We start from the raw sequence: 23,401 nt of genomic DNA on the forward strand, positions 1-23,401 counted from the left end.
AAGAATTTTTAACATACATGAACTCAGAAATAAGTACATAATAGTAACATGGATCCTGTTTTTTAAAAAATACTTTTGAAATTGAGTAGAAAAATAGAAAATATTCAAAACTGCCTATGGAGATTTTTTTGCATGTAATAAATGCAAAATGTCATGATGTTACACATTATGAGAGAAGTGATTAAAGCCTGCTTTTCTCCAAGGAAGGAAGGGAGGAGGGAGGGAGGGAGGGAGGGAGGGAGGGAGGGAGGGAGGGAGGGAGGGAGGGAGGGAGGGAAAGAAGGAAGGAAAGGGAAGGGAAGGGAAGGGAAGGGAAGGGAAGGGAAGGGAAGGGAAGGGAAGGGAAGGGAAGGGAAGGGAAGGGAAGGGAAGGGAAGGGCTTTTAAAAGAATTAGCCAGGTATGATGGTGTATCCCTTTATTCTCAGCACTCAGAAAGCAGAGTAAGGCCAGCCTTGTCTATGTGGTGAGTTCTGGACCATTCAGGCATGCATAGTGAGATTCTGTCTCAAACAATAAATAAACTTAAAAATGACCTTTTGTGACCTTATCTGGTTAAACACGGGGTTATTTTCAGATGATGTCAAATCATTCACACCACGTTTGTGAGCTAGAATAAGGAAGGATAAGATCTTTACTTACTTAAAATCGGAGTTGAGAGCCAGGCTGTCATGGCGCACGTCTTTAGTCCCAGCACTTGAGAGGCTGAGGCAGGTGAATCTCTGAGTTCCAATACAGCCTAGGCTATACAGAGAAACTGTCTCAAAATAGAAAAAAACAAAAACAAAGCAAACCCATGAAGTGGGCGCTATCATCCAGTATCATCCAACTATGATTATTACTGCCAGCACAGTACACACTTGGTCCTGGGACTATAAGAGGAAATAACTCTCATTGTGTAATGGAGAAGGAAGAAACAGTAGATCAGATTTTTATTATTTCATTGAACGGTATTGTCCTAAGGTTTGGGCAGTATTTTGGTCACGTGAGAGAATGCTGGTTTTAATTGGTTAGGAATAAAAGGCTCTGTGACAGAGCCCCTGCCCAGCCTAGTGCTGCAGCTGTGGGTTCCATTCTCAGTGCTGTGTGGGGAGGGAAGGAACAGAAGGTACCTGGAAGAGAGCTGAGAACAAAAAGAGTCATTTCTTTTCTATAAGGTGACTTCTCAAAGAAATAGATGTTTGAGGGCAATAAATGATTTACAGCGAGTGATGGGGGAGGGTCGAAAAATATAAATCTTAAGGGAAAATACAGAAATTCTTTTTTAAAATATGATTAGGTTAGATAGAAAAATATTCATGTTTTAGAATTTTCAAAAGCAAATCTAGGATAGTCACAGGAGCTTAGGTCAGTCCTCAGACATTGAGATTTCACTGGGGTTTTCGTTTTATTGAGCTTATTTTCTGTGTACAGCATGTTTGCACTAAAGCCAGGGGAGATCTTTCTACATCATTCTACCTTACTTCTTCTCTCTGACTCACTCAGCCTGGCGGTCAGCAGATCGCATCCATCCTCTGACTTCACCTTCCGCAGCACTGAGCTTACAGACTCACTATGGTCACACTTGGCTTTTTACATGGGTGCTGAGGTTTGAACTCGAGTCCTTGTGCTTGTGTCATGGCCCCTGTATTTTTCTTTTCCTTAACCTTGGATTAATATTAATTAATTCTTGTTAATACCCATGGATTGATTTGCTACTTATAACTTTTATTGCTTTTAGAAAGTTAGAATTTAAGGAAGCATCAAAGAGTACTGTAAGGATTTATATAAAGTTTACCTGGTTTTTATATCAAAAATTGTAAGAAAAGCTATGGGGCTTATAGTTTGTTTAATCCATTGTTTCTCTCCACAGCAAGACAGATCGGCTTGCCAAAGGGTCAGAATGTTACCAAAAGAGCCTTAGTTTAAATCCTTTCCTCTGGTCTCCCTTTGAATCGTTATGTGAAATAGGTAAGCTCGCCGGGTTCTTCTTCCTCTTTCCTTCTCTTTTCTTTTGTTCTCCTTTTTGTTTGTTTTGTTTTGTATTTTTTGAGTCCAGGTTTTCTCTGTGTAGCTGTGGCTGTCCTGGAACCTACTCTATAGGCCAGGCTGACCTTGAACTCAGAGATCTGCCTCTGCCTTCCAAGTGCTGGGACTAAAGGAGTTCACACCTCCTGGCAAGAGGATCTTAAGTTTACTGCCAGCTTAAGCTGCATTCAGCTTCAAGGCCAGGGGAGCTTACAGGTGACTCTATCTCAGAACAAATCTTAGTTCACTCGGGTTTTCAGGTTGGACAGCAGGCACCTTCAACCACTAAACCTTGCTGGCCTTGATTGGTAATATTTAAAATTTATAATTTAGTTTATTTTCCAAATGTACATCTTTAAGGGTTTACATCCACAATAAATTAATGCTTGGGCTTTAGCGAGGTGAGATTGAGTGCATAAGTGGGCAGGAGAATTTTGAAACTCCAAGGCTTTATTTGCACCTAATTATGTGTACTTGAAAAGAAATTATCCCTCAGAGGCAAGGTTTTTGTTTTGTTTTGTCTTTTGCTCTTTACAGGTGAGAAGCCAGATCCTGACCAAACATTTAAATTAACATCTCTACAGAATTTTAGCAGTTGTCTTCCCAACACTTGTACAACTCTAGTATCTAATCACAGTTTATCTCACAGACAGCCTGAGACAGTCCTTACAGAAACGCCCCAAGACACAATTGTAAGTGTGTTTCTTCTGTGTTCAAAGTGCTCTGAAAGCCCACAAGAATGATTGGAATTAAACAGTGTATCATAAGTGACATAGTAGAAAATTTCTGTTTCAGGAATTAAACAGACTGAATTTAGAATCTTCCAATTCAAAGTACTCCTTGAATACAGATTCCTCCGTGTCTTACATTGATTCAGCTGTAATTTCACCAGATAACGTCCCCCTCGGAACTGGTACTACCATATTATCTAAACAGGTTCAAAATAAACCAAAAACTGGTCGAAGTTTATTAGGAGGACCAACTGCTCTTAGCCCATTAACCCCAAGGTAAGTCACACAAGATATTTTAAAATGTATTCCAATATATAAATGATCTTTAGTGAATCCTATTATGAATAATATAAGTTAATTTAAACAGCATCTTCTCTCATCAGTATGACAGAGTGGCATTCTGTTTTCAGAAAAGGAAGTAAAAAAAGCCACAATACATCTATAAAAATTTTTGAGTTAAATATTAAAAGAGTGAGAGTGTAGCTCAGTTGGTAGAATGCTCCTATAGTGTGCAGAAAGTTCAGGCTTGATTCTCAGCACTTTGTAAACTGGGCAAGGTTTCAAATGCATGTAATTTTAGTACTTGGGAAGTGGAGGCAGGAAGGCCTGAAGTTCAAGGTCATCCTCAACTGTGAGTTAGAAAGTCAAAGCCTATGATATGTCATGATCTTTCTCAAAATAAAATTAAGCAGAGGAAAAATATTAAAGCTTTTAAATATGCATTAGTTAGTATATGTAGTAAAAGATACAATCTTGAGCTGGGTGTGGTAGCGCACGCCTTTAATCCCAGCACTCGGGCAGGCGGATTTTGAGCTCGAGACCAGCCTGGTCTACAAAGTGAGTTCCAGGATAGCCAAGGATACACCAAGAAACCCTGTCTCGAAAAACCAAAAAAAGAAAAAAGAAAAAAAAGGATGCAATCTTTATGGCTGTGCATCTACAGATAGCAATCCCTCCACATGTACGTTTGGTCGGTTATGGCAGCATTTCCAGTTCTCGTTTCTAAAACATGGAGGAGGAGTTGACACTTATCATTGGAAAATATGTTGTCAAAATTATTAAAAGTATATTATATATGTATACAATAACACATCACAAAGGATACATATCAAACATATCAAAACTATCAAACAAAACTCATGAAAGAATAGACTATAAATGGAGTCTCAAGGCCAGAAAGCTATTAAAATAGCAAGACCAGGAGATTGGTTAGGGCATCTGCAGAGACCAATGGGTAACTGTATCAATAATTATTAAGTAATTACCAATATTCTCTAGGACATTGTCTAAATTGTTCTAAAAATTGGAGTTCATGTCATCATTTGTATCCTAGCTTTTAAACAGGCAGTCACAAATCAGTAGCCACTGTTCTCTTCAGGTCCTTGTCCTGTCTCTGTGGTTCTGGGGGAGGGGGGTGGAGTCCTCTACATTCACAGCTCATGTTAAGTCTGCCCCTTAGGTCCTCAGTGCCCTGGAGACTGACTTGCCATTCTCTTCCTTTTAGACCTTCTAATTTAAGTATACTGCTGCTTTATATATGCCTTGATGACTTTTTGACACCTTGATTTCAACCTCTTCTCAGTTTTGGGATTTTGCCATTAGAAACCCCAAGTCCTGGAGATGGATCCTATTTACAAAACTACACTAATACACCTTCTGTAATTGACGTGGCACCCACCGGAGCACCTACTAAAAAGGTATTTCCTGTGTAAAATACAGTTTGGGTATTGATTAAAGATATGTATTTAAAACTACAATTTATTAAGGTAATTTCAAGAGAATCCAACTTAATATAATCACTACTTCCTTAGAGACCGACCACCGAGAATGTCCTTACCTTAGAGTTACTGACCGACCACCGAGAATGTCCTTACCTTAGAGTTACTGACCGACCACCGAGAATGTCCTTACCTTAGAGTTACTGACCGACCACCGAGAATGTCCTTACCTTAGAGTTACTGACCGACCACCGAGAATGTCCTTACCTTAGAGTTACTGACCGACCACCGAGAATGTCCTTACCGTGCACAGCCTGTCACCACTATCAGATCGTGGCTGTTGGCTTTTTCAACTTACACATCTAGTTCTTTTCCATACCTAGTTATATAAGTGTCCATAAGCTAAATTAAGATTGTTTCTGTCACGTTGAACAATTATGTCAAAAGAGGCAAGCAGAAGTTTGGGTTTTTTTTCTTCCCCTTCCATGCAAGCAGAAAAAAAAAATTAGAAAAAGTGGAAAGAGATGGTGATGCAAAGCAGCATTTTCATAACTCAGGAAGGGCTGGGTGAATTCTTTTTTAATCTCTTTAGTTAATCATTTTACTAAGTGCAAAAGGAATAGTATAAAATCTTGCTGTTTCATATTCTTTATATGCAGCAAATTAATACATAAATATTGAAAATAATAGCTGTCTTACAATTTTTAATACAATATTGTGATGGTGGTGATTGTATTAGGGTGGCATGAACTGTTCTGAGCTATCCATGGGGAAAGTGTAGATAGGAGCACCGTAGTGTCTTTCTGTCATTGCAGTGCAATCTATAATCACAAACCTTAGACTTTTTGTGTTTTACAGTCTGTTGCAAGAATGGGCCAAACTGGAACAAAGTCTGTCTTCTCACAGAGTGGAAATAGTCGAGAGGTCACACCAGTACTTGTTGCACAAACACAAAGTTCTGGCCCACAAACAAGGTATTTATTATGGTGTCTATTTTGTCAAAGTAATGTATATGCTCCTTCAAAATTATTTTGTTCATAGACACTTGACCTTCAGAGCAAGTACACATAGATTTCTTTCTTTTTGTAGTGTTTATTTGTTTGAATGCATTTGTTTGTTTGTTTGTGGAGTTTTTTGGGGGGTGGAGGGTGGAGATAAGGTTTCTCTGCATAGCCCTGGCTGTAGACCAGGCTGGCCTCAAATTCAGGCCTGTCTCTACCTCCCTAGTGCTAGAAATCAAGACAAGGACCACCACGGCTGTTTGTTTTGCTTTTGAGGCAGAGTCTGTATTATATAGTCCTTGGCTGTCCTGGACCTCACTCTATAGGCCAAGCTGAGGTGTGGCTCCTCTGCCTTCCAAATGCTGAGATTTAAAGTGTGTGCCAGAATGCACAGCAAATACAGATTTCATTCTCTCTTCACCTATTATTTCTGCACACTGGTCATAAAATTGAACTTCAGATACAGTAGCCTTAAAACTGTCACAGTTACAGTCTTAACTATCTTAAAGGAGTCAACATACCTGTAATGTTAGGGTCTAATCAGGAATACAGCTAGCAGACTGTGGTTGCCTAGGGTCGTGTTATAAGAATTACTTGACTGAGTGGTTCACATGGGGTTTTTTGTTTTGCAGGGCAAGCAGTTATTACTGCTTGCTTGTGAAAGAGTGAGTACCTGGGCTTGGCAGGCACTCATCTGAACCCCAGCACTAAGGGGTGTAGGCAGGAGGATACAGAGAACTTACTACCCTCTGGCCTAGCCTAATGCACTTAGAGGGGTGGATATGTATGCACACACCTTTAAACTGGGGTAGAAAGGAATAAAAGGAAGACATTTTGTTTCCTGGCTCAGTGGTTAAGAATGTTACCTGTTCCTGCAGAGAGGGCTAGGGTTTGGGTCCTATGGTGGGCTACAAGTGTGTAAGTCCAGCTTCAGTGAATCGGGTGCCCTCCTCTGGCCTTTGCACCCTTCTGCACGTGTAAATCTTAGCTTTAGAAACTTTGACCAAAGCAGGTCATACAAAGGTTGATGTCACTTGTCAGGTTGTGGCAGGGTTTAGAATCACTAGTGAAGGTTGTCTAGAGTAGGTTGCCCTGTGGGTGTGTCTGTGAAAGGGTTTCCTAATAGGGATAGATGAGGTGGGGAGACCCACCTGAATATAGATGCTACTGATTTGTGGGCTGGGCTTTGGATTGAACCAGAGAGAAGGAATTGAATACAGCTCTCTGCTTCTTGGCTATGAATGTCAAGTGGCTAGCTTTCTAGAGCTTATGCTGCTATGACATCTCCTAACCCCACCATAATCTACTTGTGAACTAAAATAAAATTCTTTGTCTCTGAGGTTGCTTTGCCAAGTGTTTAGAAACCAAGATGGATAACTAGTAGAATTACCCATTCTTTATGAAGAATTTAGTCTATGAGCTTCCTGCCGTCCCCCTTTTATCTAGGGTATCATGTAGGATGGCTGCAAACTTGCTATATGTATCTTGAGAATGACCTTAAACTACTAATCCACCTGCCTCCACCTCCAAAGAGCTGGGATTACAATCAGTGCAACATACCAAGTTCAAACCTAGAGTTCAAATCTAGAGCTTTGTGCATACTGAGGAGGCACCCCGCCATCTCAGCTCTATCCTCAGACCCATTCATTGCCGACTCTTCTTGTTCTCTGTTTGAAACAGGGTCTCGTAATACCCCTTACCCAAGTCTTAATTAGATCATTTTAAGTTTACTATGTTTTCTGTTTGTTCTATTCTGTTTTTGAGACAAGGTATTTATTTTAGATTGTTCATCACTTGAGAACCATCTGTCTGTCTCGACTTCCCTTGGTATAGGGATTGCAGGCATTATTACTACCACACCCAACTAAGTTGAATTGCATTCTAAGAATAGAATTCTTGGTGCTGGAGAGATGGCCCAGTGGTTAACACTTGCTATTCTTGCAGAGGACCTGGCTTCACTTTGCAGCACCCACTTTGGGTGGCTTACAACTGCCTGTAAGTGCAGTTTTAAGGACTGATGCCCTCTTCTAGCCACCGGTGGTGCACATATGTGCATGGAGGCACTTGTACATATTCATAAAATAAAATAAATCTTGGTGTAGAAGTACACACCTTTAATCTCAGCACTTGGTAGACAGTCGCAGGCAAATCTCTGAGTTCACGGACAGCTTGCACTACATAATGAGTTCCAGGACAGCCAGAGATACATAGTTAGATCCTGTCACTAAATTCAACCAAATCTTAAAAATGGAATTAACTCTTAGCTAAGCGTGGTGGCATGCACCTTTAATTCCAGCACTCAGGAGACAGACAGATTTCTGGGTTCAAGGTCATATTAGAACATAGAGAACTCCAGGCCAAAACGGGATATATAGTAAGACCTTTTATTAAAAAAAAAAAAAAAAAAGTTACATTTGGGACAGACCAATGGCTTAGCAGTTTAGAGGACTTTCTGCTGTTGTAGAGGACCGCCATTTAATTTTCTAACACCCACATGGTGGTTCACCATAGCCTATAACTGTATCCAGGGGATACAGTACTCTTTTCTGGCTTCTACAGGCACTGCTTGCTTGTGGTACACTCATACATGTAGGCAAAACATTCATAGCCATGAAAATAAAATTTTAAAGTAGAATTCTTATGGTTTGCATTTCAAGTAAATCTGGGCGCAAGTAATGATGATAGTGTTGTCTAAGTAGAGTAAACCTTTGTTTTAGCTGGTTGAATTTGTTTATTCTAGTAATTTTTGTTTAGTTTTCTAATATTTATTGTTTATTGACAGGTACCACATTTAAGTGATTCATGTCCAACTTTTTTATTTAACATTTTGTAGTTGCCAACGTGTGCTCTAGACAATTGCCTATATATGTTGTTAGTGTGTGTGTGTGTGTGTGTGATGTGCATGCTAGTACTTGCAAGTACACTCAGACCAAATAAGATAGCAGCATCACCTGGAACTAGACTTAGTGGCCATAATGAGCACCTAACATGGACACTAGGAACAAAGCTTGAGTCCTCTGGGAGAGCATCAAGTCCTCTTACCTAGGCAACTTGCCCCCCTAGCCTGGGAAGGTTTTAAATCCTGAGTCTTCATAGAGACCCAAAGAAACCAAAAGACCAGTTTTAGAGTATTTATGATGAATGCATATTTCAGTAAAGCAGAATTAAGAAAATAGGTAATGGTCATAAGCCAAATGTTAAAAAAAGTTTTTGTTTTTTTAGTACAACACCTCAGGTATTGAGCCCCACTATCACATCTCCCCCAAACGCATTGCCTCGGAGAAGTTCCCGCCTTTTCACTAGTGACAGTTCTACAACCAAGGTAAAGATTTCTGCCTGTTTATTTAAAACTTACTATGCTGAAATTTCTATTCATTCCTAACTTCACCTCAAATAAATAAAGGGTTTTGTTTTAATTTTTTCAGAGAGCTCATTATGTAGATCATGCTGGTCTGAACATTGCCATCTTCCCGCCTTCCTCACCTTCCAGGGTGCTGGGATTATAGGGATGCACCTCCACGCTGAAGGAAATAATTTATTTGGAGAACCTAGCTATAATTTTTGTGATTCTCCTTGGTCATTGGTAAATAGGTCAGTCTTGAAATGACCAAATCATAATAAAAATGTTAGTGGCTTTTTTCAGGAAGTAGACTGGAAGAAAGATGCAACAATTTAAATGTAGTACAAAAGGATTTTTTTGTTCCAGAAGAATAATTCTGTCTCATAACTGTTATGGTTGGTTGCACAAATGCCTTTGATAAATTACATAGCTCATATATACACATGCAAAAGAATTCATATAAAACTGGGAAATGTCTATGGCGTTTGTGCTTTATATCTTATCACTGAGGAAAGAGTGAGTGGGCATTTGGTCTTGTTACTGTCTTTCTAGAATAATGTTCTTAAAGTTAAAAAGCAAAGAAGATGGGGGGGGGGGGGGCTTGTTTGTCTTGATCTGCTGACTGACATGAATAATTACCTTTGACACATCCCAGTGAGTGATTTTGTGCTTTGATATAATGTGATGGTAGTGCTTTGATATAATTAGTATTGCGTTTTCTTATTTTTAAATAATAAATGAGAATGTGATACACTTTCAGAAGACCTGCCCTCAGTGCAGACTGCCCTCAGTCACTATTAGTTGGGCAATGTGCTGTTACATTGGAGATGCAGTGACTCTTGGCATGCTGGTTCATTCCTGTAATTCCAAGATTTGGGAGGGTAAAGCAAGATTGCTTCAAGTTCCAGGTCAATAGAGGCCAAAAAGTAAGACCCTGTCTCAAAACAAAAAATAAACAAAAAAAATTGGTTTTGAAGACTTGTTTTTATAAAATTTCTGATGAGAAAAGCAAGAAGACTAATGAGGACGTGCATTTCTTTTCTGTGTAGTACTTGTAGGAAATGTGAACGGAGACATCTAGAAGGACGAGTATGATAAGCGTGGAATTTTATTCCTTTTTACAGGAGAATAGCAAAAAGTTAAAAATGAAGTTTCCACCTAAAATCCCTAACAGAAAAACAAAAAGTAAAACTAATAAAGGAGGAATAACTCAACCCAACATAAACGATAGTCTGGAAATTACAAAACTGGACTCTTCTATCATTTCAGAAGGGAAAATAACCACAATCACACCTCAGATCCAGGCATTTAACCTACAAAAGGCAGCAGCAGGTCTGTTTGTAAATGCTTACTGTACTTCCTGTGTTTCTACTTTATTTTATACTTTCTTTGATTACGTTTCTTCATGCCTTTATTGTTTTTAGATTAATACTGGCATTAAAAATTGTTTTAATGGATATTTTTATGTTTTAAAATTTGTCTTTTACCTATTTCTATGGATATGTTTATCCTCAAAGAAACCCAAGTAGAGCATGAATCCCATGGAACAGGAATTGTAGATGGTTGTGAGCTACCATGTAATACTGGGAACTGGACAAAAAATGCTTTTAACAACTGAGCCCCCTTAAATAAATTTTTTTAACTTAATTACGTTTTACTTTATTTCATTTAGAGAGAAGGAATGAGCGTGTGTGTACATTATGTGGGATCTCAGGGATCAAATGCATCAGCAAGAACCTCTAACTACAAAGCAATCTTGTCAGCCCAAATACTGGAATTTTTTAAAAAGGAATAATTTGTAGTTAGCAGTTTTAGAAAACCAAACTTGTATGTATTTCTCCTTTGTTTATCATATTGTTTTCTCCTAGAAGGTTTGATGAGCCTTCTTCGTGAAATGGGAAAAGGTTATTTAGCTTTGTGTTCATACAACTGCAAAGAAGCTATAAATATTTTGAGCCATCTACCTTCTCATCACTACAGTACTGGTTGGGTCCTATGCCAGATTGGACGGGCTTATTTTGAACTTTCAGAATACATGCAGGTAAGTATACAAAGATACATATATCCTTCTAGAATTAATTTAACTTTCATGCTTAAGGCTGGATCTTAAAGGCTAATATTTACTAATTTATTATATAATGTTTATATAATTATTTTCCTAGTATGTATAATTGTCTTAGTTAGGATTACTATTGCTGTGGTGAAACACCACAACCAGAAGCAAGCTGGGGAGGAAAGAAAGGCTTTATTTTGCTCACAAAATAAAGTTCATCATCAAAAGTAGTGAGAGTCCTGTAGAGATGGCTCAGCTCAGCGGTTAAGAGCACTGGCTGCTCTTCTAGAGGTCCTGAGTTCAGATCCCAGCACTCATGCACCGATGCCCTCTTCTGGTGTGTCTGAAGACAGCAAGAGTGTACTTATATACATAAAATAAGTAAATCTTTTTAAAAAAAAAAAAAAAAAAAAAAGCAGTGAGCAGGAACTCAGATCTAAGGCAGGGACCTGGAGGCAGGAGCTGATGCCGAGGAGGGATGCTGCTTACTGGCTTGCTCCTCGTGCTCAGCCTGTTTTCTTACAGAACCCAGGACCACCAACCCACGGATGGTACTGCTCACAATGGGCTGGGCTCTCCCCTATCAATCACTAATTATGAAAATGCCATTCAGACATTCAGAGGATCTTCCGGAGGTGGTTCCTCAGTTGAGGTTCTATTTTTTTTCAAGAGTTATAAATAAAATTATTTCTTATATTGAGATAATTTAAACTTAGTAGTCTTTCTTGAAAAGGATTTTAGAGAATCAAGTTAATATAAATTCTTTCTACAGTTGTGTACAGAATTATACACTGCGGGCTGGTGAGATGGCTCAGTGGTTAAGAGCACTGACTGCTCTTCCGAAGGTCCTGAGTTCAAATCCCAGCAACCACATGGTGGCTCACAACCATCTGTAACAAAATCTAACACCCTCTTCTGGAGTGTCTGAAGACAGCTACAGTGTACTCACATATAATAAATAAATAAATCTTTAATTAAAAAAATTATACACTGATCTGAATGTTTGGCATTTAGTGTGCTTTATAAACTTAAGGCTATGAAGAGGAATATATATGATTGAAGATACGATGTCCTAATAACAAGGTTCGTTCTATTTTCTTTTCACCTGGTAGCTCTGGCTGGCCTGGAACCTGCTGTATAAACCAGGCTCATCTCCCTGATGCTGGGATTAAAGGCATACACCACCATACCTGGATGGTTTTGTTTTGAGATAGGGTCTCATGCAGGCAGGCTGTCCTTGAACTCTAAGACAGGATTACTCAAACTCCTGATTCTCTTCCCTTCCCTCTTAGATTGTGGGATTACAGGTGTCTGCTACCATCCCTGATTTATGAACCCATGGAGGAGTTGAATCCAGGGCTCCGTACATTCTAAGCCAACCTTTCCAACTGAGAGGGAGCACTGTCATCAGTCAGTCAACTTAGTTCATTAGTTTCTTTTTTGTTCTCATAGGTCATCATCACTTGTGGAGTTTAGTTTGTTTTTTGGGGGTTTTAGGGTTTTTGTTTTGTTTGTGTTTGGTGGGGGGATTGAGAAAGGTTTTTCTGTTTAGCCTTAGGTGGCCTTATACTCAAAGATCCCCCTGCCTCTGCCTCCCAAGTGCTGGGACTAAACACACGTGTTGCCACCACCAGGCTTTTGATTTTATTCTGGAACAAGGTCCTGCTCTGTAGTCCAGGCCCACCTTGAGTCCACTCTCTGGCCCAGGCTGGCCTTAGCCTGCTGTCTGTTGCTTTGTATTCAGTCCTAGCTGATAATTGATTTTGAAAGGTTACAAGAGCTTCTGAAATTTTTGAAGCCAAAAGGTATCTGTGTGTCTAATTTCTTTGTTATATAACCTGTTTCTTTTAGAAGCACTCACAACCTTTAAAGAGATTTGAGGGGACTTATAAAACAGCAAACTGATTCTACATGACAGATCACTGTGTTTGAGGCTTTATAAATGTCATTTCCCAGGGCTGGAGAATAACTCAGCAGCTAACAGCACTTGCTGTACTTGAGGTCCAGTTCTCAGCACCCACGGTTGGGTCACGGTAGTCTATAACTCAATCTCCAGGGCTTTGATGGGCTCTTCTGGCCTCTCAAGTACCCACATACATAAAAGCAAATAACAGTTCTTCCCTTAGTTTCTGTCATCTTCATTAAATACAACCCAAACATCCCTTATTCTGAACTACAACTTTGAACATTTTGAGCTTACTAAGGTGTCAAAACTAGGTGACACAAAAATGTGAAGTTTTTATAGAGTTTATAAGAAACACACACAGTTCTAGAAACTGTAAATATTTTCAGAGAGAAAAAAGTGACCTGTTAGCTATGGGGAGGCTATAGAAAGGGTTAGTGGGTTCTGTTCCTCCAACAGACATGATGCTTGGTGGTGTTCATTATTCAGTGTGCCATACAGTTGGCAGCCGTTCACCTTTTTAGCCTCTAAAAGTTTCTTGAGTAATTTCACTTTCTTTCTTTCTCTCTCTCTCTTTCTCTCTTTCTTTCTCTCTTTCTTTCTCTCTATCTCCCCCTTCCTCGCTCCCTCCCTGTCTCTCTCTCTCTCTCTCTCTCTTTTTACAATTATACCTTATGTGAGTGTTTGCATGTATGTATGTGTACCACACATGCGCCTGATACCAGAGAGGACATTGGATTCCCTGGAACTGCAATTTCAGGTAGTTATAAGCTGCCAACCAACGCCAGGTCCTCTGCAAGGCAGCCAGTGTTCTTTATCCGGTTGCTCCATTCCCATCTTTGTCTTTTTTTTTTTTTTTTAAAGAATATTTCATGTATACTAGTACACTGTCACTCTTCAGACACACAAGAAGAGGGCATCAGATCACATTATAGATGTTTGTGAGCCTCCATGTGGTTGCTGGGAATTGAACTTAAGACCTTTGGGAGAGCAGTCAGTGCTCTTAACCACTAAGCCATCTCTCCAGCCCCAGGCTGTATGTCTTTAAACCTAGTTAAAATACAGGAACTAGGCTAAGTGAAGTATGATTGCCTCGGTATTTGAAATCTCACAATGATATCTCTTGTTTCTCATTCTCGTAAAGCAGAAATTCAGTCCTGTGAAGACAGTAACCCGCACTGCACTAGCCTGTACGTACAGTTTCACTTACTTGTTCTTTAATTTTAGGCTGAAAGAATATTCTCAGAAGTTAGAAGGATTGAGAGCTTCAGAGTTGAAGGAATGGAGATCTACTCTACAACACTCTGGCATCTTCAGAAAGACGTTGCTCTTTCAGTTCTTTCAAAAGATTTAACAGACATGGATAAGAATTCACCAGAGGTATGCTACCAGTAATTTGTTTATATAGTCATTTTGCTTTTACTTGTTTTAATTTGTGGGTGCAGGTCTGGAACCCAGTACTAAGGGTATGCTAGGCACATAATCCTTAACTCTGAGTTAACACCCTTGACCCCAGCATAGCTTTTGATCATCAGAACAAATCTAGTCCTGTATCACTTAATGATATGTTCGGACAAGTATGTAGTTAGGTAATTTTGTCATTTTCACAAAGTGTCATGAGATACACTTACACAAGCATTCAGTTATTCTTCATTGCACAGCAAGTTTGATGCTAACTCTAGACTTGATGAGATTGTCGCAGAGAAGACTCACCTCGCACTTGCAGACAGGTCATGCTTGGTGATTCATCATTGTAACCTCAGTTCTTGGAAGGCCTGTCCAGACAACAAAACGGGACCCTTGATCTTCAGAAAAACAAAACAGATTCTGTGTGAGGGAGCATATATATGCCATAGTGAGTATATTTGGATCTTAAGGGATAACATTTGGCCATCCATTTTTTTCCTTAAATTATGTGGACTCCAAAGATTTAACTGTAGGTCATCAGTCATCACTGAGAGTCATCTTGCTGGCCCTTAATTGCCATTTTAAGACATAGAGTTAACTCATGTACTAATCTTATGATTATTTCAGGACATCTCAAACATATTTAGTGAGGGTTTATTTGAAGGTCTTTGTTTTTCAGAATTTTGCTGTTTTGTCTTGGCTATTCTTTAATTCTTGAGCCTCCCATTTGGATCTCCCACAGCCGAATTATAAGCATTCACCTGGCTTTTAGTGATACTTTTGTGAAATGCACATAAACATGGATTCAAATTGCTGTTCTCATCTGGCCTCAGCAGACTCCACAAGTGCACAAACTCACAGAAAGACACAAATACTAATACTAATCTATCATCTTTAAAAAAAAAAATACAGGGCCAGTAAGATAACTTCAGAAGGTGCTTGTGGGGCTGGAGAGACGATGGGTCAGCAGGTGAGAGTTTGCTGTGCACACCTGGCGCTCTGAGTTGGGTTTCAAGAAGCCATAGTGGAAGGAAAAAACAGCTCCCTGGAACTGTTCTCTTGAGCCAGATGTGACGCCACACACCTTTAATCCCACACTCAGGAGCAGAGGCAGGCAAATCTCCAAGTTCCAAGCCACCTGGTGTCTGTCTAGTGAGTGAGTTCCAGGACAGACCGGACTCCACAGAGAAACTCTTACAAAGAAAAACACTCTGCCCTGACCTGCACATGTGGCTTTGTATGTGAGTAAGAGGTTTGAAAAAGAGAAAGTGATAGTCAGGATTTCAATTTCTTCAGTTCTTCTAAATAAAATCTGAGGCCTGATTTTAGTTACAGAATTGGATTTGTTAAAAAGGAAAATAAAGTTTGTTCAGAGAGATGACTTAATGGGTAAAATGGCTGTGCTAAGATGAGATCCTGAATCTGAATCTGCAGAGCTGACATAAATGCCAAGCAGTGTAAATAAACTGCTGAAATCCCAGCGCCTCCCTCCGCAGGGAGGAGAGGGGAAGCAGAGACAGCAAACCCCTGAAAGCTTGCAGGCGGCTAGCCTACTGCACACAACAAACAACACTGAGCCTGTCTCAAACAAGGACAGCAAGGATCCACATGCACTACACAGTTTCTTAGGTCAAAATAAATTCAAATACAAAAAAATTAAATCCTAAGTTTTTACTTTTGACGATAATTTTCTTTATAGGGCATAAAAACTTTGAACTGATTGGTTTTTGTTTCTGTTTTGTCAGGCCTGGTGTGCTGCAGGGAATTGTTTCAGTCTACAACGAGAGCACGATATAGCAATTAAATTCTTCCAAAGAGCTATCCAGGTCGATCCAAATTATGCTTACGCCTATACTCTATTAGGACATGAGTTTGTGTTAACTGAAGAACTAGATAAAGCATTAGCATGTTTTCGAAATGCTATAAGAGTAAATCCCAGACATTATAATGCATGGTAAGTGAAGAGACAAAGTCTTACTAAAGATCATTTTATTTATTTAATTTAATTTGTTTGCATGTGTGTATTGTGTATGTATGGGCTCTGTGGGCCACAACAAACAATGGAGGTTAGAACATAACGTTAAGGGTTGATCTTCTCCAGGAATGATCTGGGCTTGCCAGGTTTGGCAACAGCCACCTTTACCCACTTTTTTTCTTTGTAAGATTTTTTTAAATAGGTATGCCTGTTGTGCTTTTATATGTGTGTGTATTATGTATTGCCACATACATGCCTGGTGTCTTAGTTAGGGTTATTATTGCTGCAACAAATATCATTGCCAAAAAGCAAGTAGGGAAGAAAGGGCTTATTTGACTTACACTTCAATATTACTGTTAATTTTCAGAGGAAGTCAGGAACAGGAACTCAAACAGAGTAGGATCCAGGAGGTAGAAGCTGATGCTTGCCTCTTACCAGACATAAAGCCCTGGATTCTATTCTAGCCCCTGAACCACATATACTGATAAGGTTTAATGGCTTATGCTGTAATCCCAGTACTGGTGAGGTAGAAACAGGGATCAGAAGTTCGGGGTTGCCAGGCAGTGGTGGCAAAAGTTAATCCCAGCAGCTTTTGCAGCAGAGGCAGGTGGATTTCTGAGTTCAAGGCCAGTCTGGTCTACAGAGTAAGTTCCAGAACAGCCAGGGCTACACAGAGAAAACCCCATCCTAAAACAAAACAAAACAAAAAAGTTCAGGGTTATCTTTGGCAACATAGTGAATTGGAGGCCAGCCCCTCTAGACTGCATTTATTTCCTCTCTTAAATAAATAGTGCACAGACCAAACATTTAAGAATAATAAAACATAAAGAAATCATAGGGAAGATCAAAGTCTGTAGTATATTAATATATGTGTGAACATGTCTAAATGTAAGTAAAGTCTAAAAAATTTAGAAAGGAGCCAAGAAAAAGTACTATTAGGTAATAAGAAAGGACAGAGTTTGGGCAAAAGGATATATGAGTTGAGGAAGCAGATATAAGACTTACATTTTTCTGTTTCAACTTGTAAGTTTTTTGTTGTTGTTTTGTTTTTTGCGGTGGATGTGTGGATTCCACTTCCTTTATGCTGATAAACCAAGAACCATTTTTAACTTTACAAATGATATCTTCCTTTGAGACGGTGATTATGAAAAGTTGGTCTTTCTTTTTTAATCTTATGAACCATTAGCCCAATAGAAACTAAAAATAGGGGCTGGTGAGATGGCTCAGCAGGTAAGAGCACTGCCTGCTCTTCCGAAGTTCCTGAGTTCAATTCCCAGCAACCACATGGTGCCTCACAAGCACTCGTAATGAGATCTGGCGCCCTCTTCTGGTGTGTTGAAGACAGCTACAGTGTACTTATGTCTAATAATAAATAAATAAATAAATCTTTAAAAAGAAAAAAGAAACTAAACATAGTCAGTGAATGGATTTGTTACATTCACCCAGGTGATAGTGGCACACACCTTTAGTCCCAGCCCTGGGGAGGCAGGCCAGGCGGATCTTTGAGTTTGAGGCCAGCCTAGTCTACAGGATGAGTTCCAGGACAACCAGGGTTACACAGAGCAACCCTGTATTAAAAAACAAAACAAAAATGTTCTGGAAGAAGAGTTTTTCTAACCTGCAATCCCCACTCCATTTTTTCCTTTGTTTAAAGCACCCTATTATAGTATTTGATTTAATATGTAAGTTACATTGCTGTATGAACAATTTGGGTCTACATACAATAAAGTATGGTGTAGAGAAAGAAATAGATTGAGTTTCCAGAACCCGACAGCCATAGTGGAACATGCAATTATTCCCAGCTATTTGGGAGGAGACTGGAAGATTGATTGAGCCAGGAATTGAGGGCAAGTTTAGGCATATTAAAAAAAATTAATTTAGGCTGGGCAGTGATGTTGCACCCCTTTAATCCCAGCACTGGGGAGCCAGAGGCAGGCAGGTCTCTGTGAGGCAGTATAGCCAGGGCCACACAGAGAAACCCTGTCTTTAAAAAAAACAAAAGAAAAAACAAGGGAATAATTTAGCAAAGTGTTTACTACATACATAATCACTGCAGGAATTGGCTGCTCTGTCTACATTAGAGTGGTGAGTTTAAAGATGTGGCTTCTTTTCTCTATCATAGTTTTGCCTGTTTGGGTAATTTATTGTTTTCACTTATAAAAATGTATCTTCTAAAATGTTTCATTGATTATTATTATAACTAATATTTTTTGTCCATTATTTTTTCCCATTGTGTATTGAAATGCCAGATACCCAAACTGTCTTATTATATGAAGCCAAAACTTGTGTCCTTAAAATCATACTTTCTTATAATTTCAGGTATGGTTTAGGAATGATTTATTACAAGCAAGAAAAGTTCAGCCTCGCAGAAATGCATTTCCAGAAAGCACTTGATATCAACCCTCAGAGTTCAGTTTTACTTTGCCACATTGGAGTAGTAAGTAATTTTGTAAACATTGCTGTTACCTCCCTATTAAGAGTTTAGGTGACTTAATGGTTACTGCGAGTTAACTGTCTTGTTAGTGAAGCAGTGTCTCAAGAGTCTTCCCAGCTTACCCAGAGCCTTTGACTTATCGTGGGGAAATCTGCCTCTGCCTCGTGGGGCTCAGGAGCCATAGACTTAGTCTTTAGCATAAAACTGAGCATCCTCCACCTACAGTCTAACACTCCGTAGAGGGAGGAGCAGGTGAATCACACTGAAGGTCATTCTCATCAAACAAAGCAAGTTTAAGGCCAGCTTGGAGCTACTGTGAGACCTGTCTCCAGATCCAGAGAGGAGGAGCTGGGGGAAATCCCTGTGTGTTTGTATACTCTTTCTATTTGTGTTTTGTTTTGTTGTGTGTGTGTGTGTGTGTGTGTGTGTGTGTGTGTGTGTGTGTGTGTGTGAAACGATGTTTTGTTTCATTACTTAACTACAAATGCCCAGAGAAGCCATCAGATCTCCTGAAGCTGGAGTAGACAGTTGTGAGCCATCTGATATGAGTGCTGGGAACCAAACAAGCTGCACTTAGACAAAAGCATTGACCATCTCTCCAGTGACTCATTTTGGGTTTTGTTTTTTTTTGTTTTTTTTTTGTTTTTTTTTTGTTTTTTTAAGATTTATTTATTTATTATATGTAAGTACACTGTAGCTGTCTTCAGACACTCCAGAAGAGGGCGCCAGATCTCGTTACGGATGGTTGTTAGCCACCATGTGGTTGCTGGGATTTGAACTCTGGACCTTTGGAAGAGCAGTCGGGTGCTCTTACCCACTGAGCCATCTCACCAGCCCCCTGGGTTTTGTTTTGTTTTGAGACAGTTTTACATAGTACAGGCTGTGAGGTGTAATTCAGTGACACAGGATTCATGAACAAGTTCTTTGAACACATGTTAATATTTAGAGGGTCATAATAATCCTTTAGAAGTGTGTTATCTGCTTTTCTTGTGAAGGATAAAACCAAGTTTTACTTTTAGACTTCGTGGTAATTATCTGCTGTAAAGATCAAATCATGGGGCTGGAGAAGCGGCTCAGTGGTTAAGCAGAGGACCAAAGTTTGGTACCTAGCATCTACTTTGGGCAGCTCACAACCACCTGTAATTCCAGCTCCAGAGGATCTGAGGCTCCTGGCCACCACAGGCACCTACACTTACACACACACACACACACACGTACAAATAATTCAGAATCGATCTTTTTTAAAATATTGAATCATGAGTATTATCCTAGGCTTCCACTGGTGGATTAGAAGTCTGAGGACTAGGTTTTAATCCTATAAGAAATTATTTAACATCTGGAGTTCAGGATGCTTTTTTAAAAAATTATTTTTATTGGGGAGAGTCAGGGGACAGTCACATTGGTTCTTGTTCTACCTTACATGGGTCCATGGGTTCTGGGAATTGAACTATGATTAAGGTCTTCACCCACAGATGAGTTTTTCTGGCCCTCAGTGCTCTTTGAAATGGAGCACTTGCTAGATAATCTGTTAATCACTTAGTATCTAATCTTTCTATTGCTGTGATAAAATATCCCAAGACCAAGGCAACTTGGAAAGTGTTTAATTTGGCTACAGTTTCAGGGGATTAAAGTTCAGGGTGGTGGAGCAAAGGAACAAGAGAAACTGGGATGGACTGGTCTTTTGAAACCTCTAAGCCTGCCCTCAGTGACACCCCCTCCAACAAGACCAGGTCTCCCAATCCTATCAGAACAGTCCTACCAACTAGTGACCCAATATTCAAACATGAATCGTTCTTGTTCTAAACAACACATGTAGTAATGAATTACTTAGTACACTTAAACCCCTGTAGACAATCCAGTTAGATTACACAGCCTCATTGCTAAAAGTTTTATCTTCAAATCTTAGATGATAGAGTGCTTTATTTGACAATTATGATGGACTGGATGTTAATTATATATTATAGTTTGTAATCTATATAATTGTTATGGTTATGTTCAGTTTATATCTAAGAGAAGAGGTTTTTGGGTTTGTTTTTTAATTTGGACAGAAAAGTGAGATAGATTCTAATGCTTGTCTTATTTCGGCTCCCAAAAAGCTGTGCTTCCAGACCTGAGGGTCACTGCCCCCAGCTGGCTTCAGGTGATAACAAAGAATTGCCATACATCCAATGGCTGGGCTGGAAGACAGAGGCAGGACTTTTAGATTGCACAGGCAAGGGTCTGGGAGAAAGAGAGGAGAGAATCACAGGGCAGGAGAAAAATGAAACTTAAGGGCCTGCCGACATGTAAGAATCCAGGAAAGTGGCCCTAGAAGTCACTTCCCCAGGTGGGTCTGAGGAAGCAGAGGTGAAATGTAGATTTTAAAAGATATTAACTCGGGAATATGGGAGGGCGGCGTTTGCTGGCCTCAGGGAAATTTAGATGTGCCATTGAGCTTTTAGCCGTTGAGCTGGCTAGTCAAGGCATATCAAATGAACTGTGTCTTTCATTTGAGAATCCAGAGGGCTCTGACAAGTGGCTACAAGAGCGACCTGCTGGGAGCCAAAGCCAATTCTCCACCACAGGTTTAAATTATATTATCCGCTTTCTTCATGAGTATCAAGACGAGTCTTTATTTCTTACAGGTTCAGCATGCACTAAAGAAGTCTGAGAAGGCTTTGGATACCCTAAACAAAGCCATTGTTATCGATCCCAAGAACCCTCTATGCAAATTTCACAGAGCCTCGGTTTTATTTGCAAATGAAAAATACAAGGTGAGATTTATATCAGTTTCTTCCACCCTGTATTATGTCTCTTTAAAAAAAAAAAAAAAACAGTCTGAAGAGATGGCTCAGCAGTTAAGAGCACTGACCCTTCCAGAGGTCCTGAGTTCAAATCCCAGCAACCACATGGTGGCTCACAACCATCTGTAATGAGATCTGATGCCTTCTTCTGGTGTGTCTGAAGACAGCTACAGTGTACTCTCATACATAAAATAAATAAGTCTTTAAAAAGCAAAACCAAACAAAAAATAGTGTCCAACTCATAGAATGGTTAGTTAACTAAGAAATGTCATTTGTAGCCGGGTGGTTCATTTGTAGCTGGGCGGTGGTGGCACACGCCTTTAATCCTAGCACTTGGGAGGCAGAGGCGGGTAGATTTCTGAGTTCAAGGCCAGCCTGGTCTACAAAGTGAGTTCTAGGACAGCCAGGGCTACACAGAGAAACCCTGTCTCAAAAAAGGGGGGGTGGGGGGGAAAGACACTGTCGCTGTCTTCAGACACACCAAAGAGGGCATCAGATCCCATTACAGATGGTTGTGGGCCACCATGTGGTTGCTGGGAATTGAACTTAGGACCTCTGAAACAGCAATAAGTGTTCTTATTCACTGAGCCATCTCTCCAGCCCTAACATTGATTTGTTTAAATCTGTATATTGAATATTTGTTTTTAACTATGTGTGGTGTCTGGCTGCATTTGTTTGGTCAGAGTTGTATAAAACTTTGCTCTAAGTTTCTTCTCTGCTTTTTTCAGTCTGCTTTGCAAGAGCTCGAGGAACTGAAGCAAATCGTCCCCAAAGAGTCCCTCGTTTACTTCTTAATAGGAAAGGTAAACGTTGGGGCCTGGCTGTTACGCTGCAGCTTGTAACAAATACTAAGTTATTTTTCTTAACTTTTTAAAATATTTGTTTGTTTCTATTGCCAGGCATCAGTGGTGCATGCCTTTAATCCTAGCACTGGGGAGGCAGAAGCAGGTTCTAGGACAGCCTAGACTACAGAGCAAGTTTCAGAACAGCCAGTGCTACACAGAGAAAGGTTCCAAGAACTAAACTTAGATCTTCTGGAAGAGCAACAAGCAGTTTTAACTGTTGAACTATCTCTCCAACCTCAACAACTATTAAATTTTGAAAAATACTATATGTATTATATATACAGTACTTGCTCTGTAGACTAAGCTGTTCTGGGACTCAGAAACCCACCTGCCTCTGCCTCCCTAATGATAGGATTCAAGGCATGTACTTAGCAAAATTCCTGGACTAAGAGCCCTGGGGGCCAGGGGGATGGATTTAGCAGTAGCAATTAAAAAGACGACGTTCTAGCTGGGCCTGGTGGTGTGTCCCTGTGATCCAAGCACTTAGAATGCTAAGGCAGATATACTAATGACCTGCACAGTGTCTCACTATGTAGCCACGAACATCTTGTCTTACAAGGCCAAATGTGGACCTAAGGGCAATCTCAAATGCCTGTGTTTTCAGATGTCCTTGACCTGGATCCAGGCTCTGTGTCTTGTAGCTATAATCTCAGGCCTGGCACAGGCAGGAAGTTCTCAGTTCAAGGTCAGCCTGAGCTACATAATGAGACACTGCAGTTCATTAGTAGATCATGTACCTGGCATGCATAAGGCTGTATAAATGAAAGGCACTCCAGCAGCTTCTGTAGTCCTTCCTTCTGTGGTCAGGGTTCCAGTTGGTGAGGTTTACTGGAAACTCCTACCTGAAAAATAATGGCAAGGAATTCTGAACCCAACTCCTGATTATATAAAGAATACTTAAACGTGAAGTCACGTGTTGGAGAAAAGCATCCTCCCACCTGAATGGACTTGTACTTCAAAGATCAGAAGCCTGATTTATGGTTTAAGATTTTACAGGTAAAGAATTGAGTGCTCCTGTTTTTTAGGTTTACAAGAAGTTGGGTCAAACTCATCTCGCCTTGATGAATTTCTCTTGGGCTATGGATTTAGATCCTAAAGGAGCCAATAATCAGATTAAAGAGGCAATTGACAAGCGCTACCTTCCAGATGATGAGGAGCCAATAACCCAGGAGGAGCAGATCAGTGAGTATCCTACAGAGGCTCCA

The 23,401-nt window shown here is 39.9% G+C and overlaps 1 protein-coding gene across 4 annotated transcripts in view; it reads left to right on the forward strand.

The window, feature by feature from the left end:
• The window catches only part of Cdc27 (cell division cycle 27), a 48,118-nt gene that overhangs the window by 20,372 nt on the left and 4,345 nt on the right, over positions 1–23,401 (forward strand). Inside the window, exons 5-18 of one of the 4 annotated variants that reach the window (XM_021176126.3) lie at positions 1,852–1,949; positions 2,544–2,698; positions 2,802–3,013; positions 4,320–4,434; positions 5,296–5,429; positions 8,679–8,778; positions 9,921–10,128; positions 10,665–10,837; positions 13,980–14,132; positions 15,905–16,113; positions 18,454–18,571; positions 21,193–21,321; positions 22,080–22,154; positions 23,222–23,378. In XM_021176126.3, the coding sequence (XP_021031785.1) occupies positions 1,852–1,949; positions 2,544–2,698; positions 2,802–3,013; positions 4,320–4,434; positions 5,296–5,429; positions 8,679–8,778; positions 9,921–10,128; positions 10,665–10,837; positions 13,980–14,132; positions 15,905–16,113; positions 18,454–18,571; positions 21,193–21,321; positions 22,080–22,154; positions 23,222–23,378 (2,036 nt within the window). The remainder of the gene's footprint in view (positions 1–1,851; positions 1,950–2,543; positions 2,699–2,801; positions 3,014–4,319; positions 4,435–5,295; positions 5,430–8,678; positions 8,779–9,920; positions 10,129–10,664; positions 10,838–13,979; positions 14,133–15,904; positions 16,114–18,453; positions 18,572–21,192; positions 21,322–22,079; positions 22,155–23,221; positions 23,379–23,401) is intronic. The other 3 variants (XM_021176127.2, XM_021176128.2, XM_021176129.2) reach the window with 3 other exon arrangements.

Source organism: Mus caroli, unplaced genomic scaffold, assembly GCF_978045245.1.
Source record: "Mus caroli unplaced genomic scaffold, Mus_caroli_1 scaffold_13, whole genome shotgun sequence".
NCBI classification, from domain to species: Eukaryota; Metazoa; Chordata; class Mammalia; order Rodentia; family Muridae; genus Mus; species Mus caroli.